The sequence below is a fragment of the Aulonocara sp. 'chitande type north' Nkhata Bay genome, linkage group LG14, assembly GCF_057382095.1.
Source record: "Aulonocara sp. 'chitande type north' Nkhata Bay isolate Kocher_YH1m ecotype deep benthic linkage group LG14, A_spYH_male_GT1.1, whole genome shotgun sequence".
Taxonomy (NCBI): Eukaryota; Metazoa; Chordata; class Actinopteri; order Cichliformes; family Cichlidae; genus Aulonocara; species Aulonocara sp. 'chitande type north' Nkhata Bay.
Window position 1 is genome coordinate 5547561 of NC_141357.1, and position 9674 is coordinate 5557234.

Consider the following 9674-nt stretch of genomic DNA (forward strand, 5'->3'; position numbering starts at 1 on the left):
CCTGCAGCACTGTTGACTTTTTCAGGTTGTTGTTGTGGGTCCAGCTGTTACAGCATTTGGTCAGTGTCACGTATGGGGGAGAGCAGGAGTCCAGTCAGCCTCGGCTTTCAGGGCCGGCAAAGCAGCCTGTAATTAAATATATAGAGAAAAACAAAAAACAAAAACAGACAAAAAACAAAAGCAAACGAACAGGAAAATGATGTTGTGTTGGCTGTATTACAACGAGAGGGGAGAAACACCGGGACCAGGCCCTGTGTCAGCCTTCTCTCCCCCTTTTTTTTGTTTTTTCTCTCCCGATATAATCAACTCCTAACCCACCAAGTTGACAGGACAACATGCACCTGTTAAAATTCTTAAGATCATGTTTAAAAGCCCAAAAAGAAATTTTCTTTCATTCAGTAATCACTTGTATCAATCAATCAGCAGAAAACATGTCACAATTTGAATCTTTTAACCCCTAAATTTGTCATGTCTTCACTGGTTGGTCAGACCAGTGTCTTTTTCTTTGAAGTTAAATTGTTGTCCTGCAACCCAGAGAGTTTATTTGTCAGTAATGTATTTATCCTTTAACAACAGATGTATGTTAAGTTTCGCTGCTTTAGCCTTGCTGGAAAATCTTCACGTGTTCATGAGTGTAAGCTGTTTCTTCATTGCGTGAGTGTGCATTTGTAGGCAGGCAACTTAATTTTATCTTTTTCTCAAACTAGGCGTTACCTTAAAAGGAGCCTTTCTCTCAGATTTCTCTGCTTGTGTGTGTTTTTTTTTCACCTTTTTGTTGTGATGCTCCGGACGCCTTCCCAACCTCCACAAGTCCGTTGGCCCCAATTTTATGTGTTAAAACTTCTCTTAATTTCTCCTCTAATTCTCTCCTCGCTGCTGTCTGTTTCACAGCTGCTGATTCGTGCTGGGTGTGGTTCCCATTACCTATAATTTTGCTTCGGCCGCTGTGCTTGTGGGGGCAGTTGGTCCAGGTCCGCAGCTTCCTGTATTAACACACTAAGAGATTTATTTAATTTCATTTTCATCACTGTTAAACAGATAAGCAGGCAACACGCCTACCTTGACAGCGTCATAATTCTCCACTACACACCTCTTACTATCTCTCTTTTTTATTTTTTTATTTTTATTACACCACAGAGTAATACACCCAATTATGCCCGTCTATCTCTATGTGGCTCCAAATTCCCTCTTTATTTAATTTCACACTCGTCAGGGGACAGGCACACAAGAATTTCAACCACTGAAACGAGGAATTCAACCTTTTTATATTTCTTTACTAATCTAGACTCAACCTTTGTTCGCAAAATGTGTCTTGTTCTAGTCCGGAATAAATGTGAACCCGTGATTACACGGCCGTTCCAGTGTTATTTCCGTAGCTAATGCGGGAGTCCTCAGTTCCCAAGTTGCCACCTTGGCATCCAGACGCCGCTGGGCCTGGCCGCGCGTCCACGACCAGGAGGGTCGCCACACCTTGAACAAAATTATTTCCACAGGTACACTAGGCATCAACCTTTGATCCTAAAATGTGTCTTTGCTCTAGCGTCCTCCTAATCAAACACATCAACCGTCACTGTCACTGTGTTCACGCTTCACACTCACAAAAAACACACTCAGAGCGCGCCTCACTCACACTCAAAACAACACCTAGAGCGCGCTTTACACACAAGACAGCACCCAGAGCGCGCTTCGCAGCTTCGCAGCTTCGCACACACTCACTCAGAGCGCGCCTTCACACACACACACACAACACTTTTCCTCAGCGGGAATTTTACACAGAAACCTCTGAGCTCAACTATTCTAAAACCTAACAGAGAATTATGGATTTGATCAACTGGTCTCTGAACGCTATTGACACCCTCTTCTCAACGAGAAGTCTGGGCTCGGGAGAGCCCGAGTGCCCTGGAGGGACTTTCCCTGCCGGATACACGATGGATGGGTGGCAAACCTGGAGGATCTTGTGCCTGGCGGGACTGTCTATCGAGGACGCTGAGGATATTTACCTATTCGGAACCATGATAACAGGGTTCTTGCTGATCGGAGCTGGCTTGGCCCTGACTTATCGGAGAAATAAGAGAGCGGAACCAGCTGTTCAAACCCCCCCTAAGCTGACCGCTGGAATTGAAGCGATGGGACGAGGCGCGGCCTCCCACACCGAACGCAGCATGGTTAACACCTTGGAGACGCTTACAGCTGCCGTGAAGACTCAAACTAACACCATTGAGCGTATGATGGGATACATCAGAGAGGGGCCTGCTCACAATAACACCCTTGAGCGAAAGTTGGATAACATCGCAGAACGGCTCACTGCAGCTGTGGGGTCTCAGAACCAAAAGAATGACAACACCACGGAACAGAAGCTTGATACCATCATGGGGAGGCTCGCAGCGCTCCAACGGGAAATCGAGGCCCCAGTGTCAGAGTGCTAAATTCGCTGCTCGCATAAAGGAGAAATCAACAATATTCTACATTTGGACACCACGGCGCCAGCTGCTAGGCCCAAGGCTGGAGCCCACCAAAACAACTCCCTGATAACGACTGTGTGATGACTATTCTTCCCATCCCATGAAGGACACCTGGATCGGCTGGAGGACTGTTTACTTAGCCTGATACAGCGAAGGACACTGTCTCAGCTGAACTATGGACACGCACACACATACACTTACACTGATAAGCACGCACTCATCCCCCTCCCTTCCAAACGCCTTCGATGCTTGTTCCTGCGGGGGAAGGGAGCGGGTCTGCGTGCCGCGCTGAAATGATAGCATGGTGCAGGACGACTGCTGTGTTCCTTCGAATCACCCCCCACCCCCCTATCCATCCCCTGTGGCTTGTCATGTGCTCTGATGTTGTGATGTGGTCCGACGTCACATCATGTCCTGCCTGCCACCCACACTCGACCCGCTCCAGTTTGCATACAGAGCTAACAGATCAACTGAAGATGCCATTGCTACAACGCTCCACACCACCATCTCTCACCTGGAAGTGCAGGGCCGTTACGCCAGGCTGCTCTTTGTTGACTTTAGCTCTGCTTTCAATACGATACTCCCGGACAGACTAATAGATAAACTGCTGGAAATTGGACTTCCTTCCACCACCTGCCGCTGGATCAGAGACTTCCTCTCAGACCGTGTACAGAGAGTCAGAGTGGGGCCTCATCTTTCCTCAGCCCTCAGCCTCAACACCGGCTCTCCACAAGGCTGTGTACTGAGTCCCCTACTGTACACTCTGTACACACATGACTGTGTTAGTTCCCACCCAGACAACACAGTCATCAAGTTTGCAGATGATACCACTGTGGTGGGGCTCATCTCAGGGGGAGATGAGACTGCATACAGAGCTGAAGTTCAGAGGCTGTCAGATTGGTGTGCAGACAACAACCTGGACCTCAATACCACCAAAACAAAAGAACTGGTAGTTGACTTCAGAAGGAGGAAGTCCGAGCTGCAGCCTGTCAGCATCAACGGGGAGTGCGTGGAAAGGGTCTCCAGTTTCAAGTTTCTGGGTGTGCACATAGACACAGACCTCCAATGGAGCTCTAACACCTCTGCGGTCTTAAAGAAGGCCCAACAGCGTCTCCACTTTCTGAGAATCCTCAGAAAAATGGACCTGAAGAAGGAGCTGCTGACCGTCTTCTACCGCTGCTCCATTGAAAGTGTGCTGACATATTGCATCGGTGTGTGGTTCTCCAGCTGCACCACAGCACACAGAAAGGCACTCCAGAGGGTCATCAACATGGCCCAAAAAATCATTGGACATCCTCTTCCCTCCCTGAAGGACCTGTACAGCACTCGCTGTCTCAAGAGGGCACGCAGCATCCTACGGGACTGCACACACCCAGGACACCGGGTGTTTAAGCTGCTGCCGTCTGGCAGGAGGTTCAGGCTGCTGAGGTCCCGAACAAATAGACTCAAGGACAGCTTTTACAACAGGGCAATAGCCCTGATCAATGTAAATAGCTGACCTGACTGGATACCTCCCTGGACTTTTTAGGGGGAGGTAACAATGTTTAAAACGATAACAATAATATTTATATTTATAACAAGGTGCAATAATAATTAATGTGCAATAATAACAGTGTGCAATACACATACACTTATTCTTCTTTTTTATACTAAGTTAATATACTGTGTTGTGTTGTTTGTTACGTTGTGATGTGTCATATCGTGTCGTGTTGTGTTATATGTAGTGCCGACGTAGGACAGTTTTTCCAATTTCATTGTACTACTGTACTATGTATGACTGTGCAATGACAATAAAGAGTTATCTTATCTTATCTTATCTTATCTTATCTTATCTTAATGTGCTCTCTGTGCAGAGGAGTTTTTTTTGTTTCCTGTTCTCATGCTGTCCTCCCATAGGTTGCCCAGCGTGTGAAGAGGTCTCTTTTTTTCCTCTTGTACTTTTCCCAATGTTGTGTAATTTTTTCAGTGTTATTCTCCCAACGCTGCCGATCTCCGACTGTATTCCCATGTGATGTCTTGTTGTTGTGTGTGTAAGTCGGGGGGGGGGTCCTATTCCTCTGTGGGGCAACCTGCATATGGCCAATAAAGCATTCATTCATTCATTCATTCATTCATTAGATCTTCTTAAAGCACACTGCACCATAGACCAAAATACCCCTTTCTCTGCGCTTATGACCGCCACAACGGGGCAAAGTCGCATCATAAAAGTGATGCTTGCATCCCCGAAGTTATACCCGACATCATAAACCAGGTTTTGCTCTATGTACTTCTTGGCAAGTAAAATTTTACTTTGTTTTATGACCGCAGCCCTTAAAAAACTCGACTGACGCCACAAACCACCGTCAAACCTCTATTCAATGTACTAAAACTAGCACCAACCACTACTGCACTTCACGGCCGCACCACCGGAACACGGCCGTATCATAAACCAAACCTACGGACGTGTTTCGCTCTCGCGTTGCCAGCGTTCAACCGCACCGTGAGCCAGCATCTGCTTTTCCTTAAATCAACTTCTATTTCATAGCCGGCAAGAGCCAGGACGTAACCGACACCATAAACAAACTTCAAACCTCGACTTCAATGTACTGAACTAATGGCCGCGTCTTCAGAAGAAATTCTAATGTATTATTGCTACAGAAGCCAGTATTAGACAAAATTAAATGTGGAAGGTAAAGTGGCTGCAACTAGTCCAACGTAGTATGTTATTAGTATCTCGGTAGAAGCAGTTTACTGCAACTAGTCCAACGTAGTATGTTATTAGTATCTCGGTAGAAGCAGTTTATTTAACACACTGGAATTCAGCCTCAACTTATGTTGTTAGTATCTTGCGCCAAAAACCAGACACCGACAAATTTAATGTGAAAATACATGTGACTCAGTGAACAGATTAATTTGGAAAGCCCAATATGCACATTTGGTATTTATAATACAACAGGCTGTGCTTACCTTTTTATATTTGGACCGGTCCTCTGTTCACCTCGCCCCACGATCTCACCAAAAGCCAAATCTGCACTTCCTCAGGACACCAAAGATCCGGGTCACACGGCACCAAGTTGTTGAAATCTCCCAATTCTTTGAATCTTTGGGCTGAAGGAAGGACAATACTTGGTGTATTTATGCTCAATCAACAATCATTTATTTCCATACAATTCAACACTTAAGAGCATAAGGACCATCATGATGGGGAGACATGCCTGAAGAGGGTCACAGCAAGTCTCAAAATGGTGATGTCATGAACCGAAGTTCCGAGCGCAGGCAGGACCCAGTAGCAGAACACACTCACTAGGGTATGAGCGAATAAAGAAAGTAATTTTTATTGAAACTAAAGGTGTCCCGTGAGGGTAGCCAGAAAAACAACGGATGAAACCAGACGAAACCGAGGGACCGCACAGGGAACGCCGAGAGCGGGGCTGTGAGAGGCTGTAAAACAAAAAGAGAGACAGATTACTGGGGTGCGGAAAAAAGGCAGCATACGAGGGAAGGTGGAGTGTGCGTCTCACGGTGATAGCCGGGCCGAGTAAACCAGAGGGGGGTGGAGCTCCAAAAAGGGGTCGAGACGGCGAAGCTGAATGTGAACCAAATCCCAGGCGGACAGGTGGACAGGCAGGTGGCTCGAAAAAAACACGCCGAGTTGTGATCTGGGTACACAGGGAAAAAAAAACAGTGTTAGGTCCGATGGAGAGTTTGTCATACGAGTTCTTTTCCGCAGGCGTACGTTACCGCTGAGAGGCGACTACGGACTGGCGTGGAGCAGCAGGTAGGGCAGGATTAAATAGTCCACCTGGTGATCGCCTGGGATGGGATGCAGGTGTGGGGTTAGCAGCCACGCTCGTGGGCGTGGACATCCCAGCAGCACCCCGGACGCCGGGCCGCGGACCATGACAGGTGATGGGTTGCTCAGCTTTTTATAGTCTCTAGTGGCCCCCATCTAGTCGTAAAAGCCAAAACATCACATTCTTTCTCTGTTACAGCGCCTAAGTTATGACCTCGGCAGTTGTTTCTCTGCTTTCTGTAAGGTGGGGGTATGGAATGTGGTCTGTCTATCTCCCCTGTCTTAGACACAGAGTCTCCTGCTTACAATCTTCTCTTCATGATTCAACAATTAAGCATGTAAGACATTCACAGCAGATCAAGGATACAGAGTGATGCACACTTGTCTAATAAACTAATAAGTGAATATGTTCTTTTAACTCAAAAGTATAACGAGAACTAAACTACATACAGCTCACACACTCTATATTAAAGGGTATAATATGATCTACAGCAGTATTCTAATTCAACTACTTTGATTACATGTATAAGGTAACATATAATAACAGAATAGTCTAATACACCACAGGCCCTGGTGTGGTGATGATGGCCTCTTAGGAAGAACTGTCCCTGGTGTAATTTGGATTGCCTCATCCAACAGTACGGGCCTTGGTGTGGTGAAGATGGCCTCATCCAGCACCACATGCCCTGGTGTGGTGATGATGGCCTCACAGGAAGCACTTTCCCTGGTGTAATGTGGATGGCCTCATCCAACAACACTGGCCCTAGTGAAATGTGGATGGTATTGGCCAGCACCACAGGAAGCACAGGCCCTTGTGTAATGTAGATGGCCTCAGAAAGCAGTACAGGCCCTGGTGTGGTGAAGATGGCCTCACAGGTAGCACTGGATCTGGTGTAATGTTGATGGCATCAGGCAGTAGCACAGACCCTGGTCTGGTGAAGATGGTCTCAGACAGAAAGCACAGGCCCTGGTGTGGTGATGATGGCCTCACAGGAAGCACTGGCAGCGGTGTAATGTGGATGGCCTCAGCCAACAACACTGACCCTGGTGAAATGTGGATGGCATCATCCAGCAACACAAGCCCTGGTGAAATGTGGATGGTTTCGGACAGCACCACATGCCCTGGTGTAATATGGATGGCATGAGCTAGCAACGCAAGCCCTGGTGAAATCAGGATGGTATCAGCCAGAAGTACAGGCCCTGGTGTGGTTATTATGGCCTCACACGGAGCAGTGGCCCTGGTGCAATGTGGATGGCCTCAGCCAGCAACGCAGGCCTTTGTATATTGTGGATGGGATCAGCCACCAACACAGGCCCTGGTAAAATGTAAATGTCCTCAGCCAGTAGCACAGGCCCTGTTGTAATGTGGATGGCCTCATCTAACAACACTGTCCTTGGTTAAATGTGCATGATATCGGTCAGCAGCACAGGGCCAGGTGTAATGTGGATGGCATCAATGAGCAGCAGAGGCCCTGGTGCGGTGATGATGGCCTCACAGGAAGCACTGTCCCTGGTGTAATGTGGATGGCCTCATCCAACACCACTGGCACTGGTGAAATGTGGATGGCATTAGCCATGACCACAGGCCCTGGTGAAATGTAGTTGGCCTCAGCCATGACCACAGGCCCTGGTGAAATTTAAATGTCCTCAGCCAGTAGCACATGCCCTGTTGTAATGTGGAAGCCATCAACGAGTAGCACAGGCCCTGATGTAAAGTGGATGGCATTAGCCAGCAACGCAAGCCCTGGTGAAATCAGGATGGTATCAGCCAGAAGCACAGGCCCTGGTGTGGTGAATATGGCCTCACAGGGAGCAGTGGCCCTGGTGCAATGTGGATGGCCTCAGCCAGTAGCACAGGCCCTGTTGTAATGGGGATGGCCTCATCTAACAACACTGTCCCTGGTGAAATATGGATGGTATTGGTCAGCACCACACACCCTGGTGTAATGTGAATGGCCTCAGCCAACACCACTGGCCCTGGTGTAATGTGAATGGCATCAGCCAGTATCACAGGTCCTTGTGTTTTGTGGATGTCATCAGCCAGCAACACAATTCCAGGTGAAATGTGGATGGTTTCAGAAAGCACCACAGGCCCTTGTGTAATGCGGATTCCATCAACGAGTAGCACAGGCCCTGATGTAAAGTGGATGGCATGGGCCAGCAACGTAGTTCTGGTGAAATGTGGATGGGCTCAGCCAGCAACGCGGACCCTGGTGTAATGTGGATGGCATCAGCCATGACCAGAGGCCCTGGTGAAATGTAGTTGGCCTCAGCCATGACCACAGGCCCTGGTGAAATGTAAATGTCCTCAGCCAGTAGCGCAGGCCCTGTTGTAATGTGGATGGCCTCATCTAACAACACTGTCCCTGGTGAAATATGGATGGTATTGGTCAGCACCACTCACCCTGGTGTAATGTGAATGGCCTTAGCCAACACCACTGGCCCTGGTGAAATGTGCATGATATCTGTCAGCACCCCAGGCCCAGGTGTAATGTGGATGGCATCAACGAGCAGCAGAGGCCCTGGTGGGGTGAAGATGGCCTCACAGGAAGCACTGTCCCTGGTGTAATGTGGATGGTAGAAGCCGGCATCACAGACCGTGATGTAATGTGGATGGCCTCAGCGGACAACAGTGGCCCAGGTGAAATTTGGTTGATATTGACCAGCACCACTGGCCCTGGTGTAATGTGAATGTCCTAAGCAAGTAGCACAGGCCCTTGCGTATTGTGGATGTCATCAGCCAGCAACACAAGCCCTGGTGAAATGTGGATGGTATCATCGAGTAGCACAGGCCCTGGTGTAATGTGGATGGCCTTATCCAGCACCACAGGCCCTGGTGTGGTGATGATGGTCTCAGACAGAAAGCACAGGCCCTGGTGTGGTGAAGACAGCCTCAGAGGGAGCACTGGCCCTGGTGAAACATGGATGGCCTCAGCCAGCACCACAGGCCCTGGTGTGGTGATGATGGCCTCACAGGAAGCACTGGCAGTGGTGTAATGTGGATGGCCTAAGCCAACAACACTGACCCTGGTGAAATGTGGATGGCATCATCCAGCAACACAAGCCCTGGTGAAATGTGGATGGTTTCGGACAGCACCACATGCCCTGGTGTAATATGGATGGCATGAGTCAGCAACGCAGGCCCTGGTGAAATCAGGATGGTATCAGCCAGAAGCACAGGCCCTGGTGAAATGTGAATATGACCTCACACGGAGCAGTGGCCCTGGTGCAATGTGGATGGCCTCAGCAAGCAACGCAGGCCTTTGTATATTGTGGATGGGATCAGCCACCAACACAGGCCCTGGTGAAATGTAGATGTCCTCAGCCAGTAGCACAGGCCCTGTTGTAATGTTGATGGCCTCATCAAACAACACTGTCCCTGGTTAAATGTGCATAATATCGGGCAGCAGCACAGGGCCAGGTGTAATGTGGATAGCATC

The 9674-nt window shown here is 48.5% G+C and overlaps 1 protein-coding gene across 1 annotated transcript; it reads left to right on the forward strand.

Moving 5' to 3' along the window:
* The first annotated feature begins 1803 nt into the window (after nt 1-1803).
* Nucleotides 1804-2747, forward strand: LOC147313932 (uncharacterized). The gene has a single exon (XM_086262740.1). It carries the CDS (start codon nt 1818-1820, stop codon nt 2424-2426), a length of 609 nt encoding a protein of 202 aa, XP_086118866.1. The 5' UTR covers nt 1804-1817; the 3' UTR covers nt 2427-2747.
* Nucleotides 2748-9674: the final 6927 nt, after the last annotated feature.

Coding starts and splice junctions, on each gene's coding strand:
- LOC147313932 (XM_086262740.1), top strand. CDS start 1,818: ATGGATTTGATCAACTGGTCTCTGAACGCTATTGACACCCTCTTCTCA.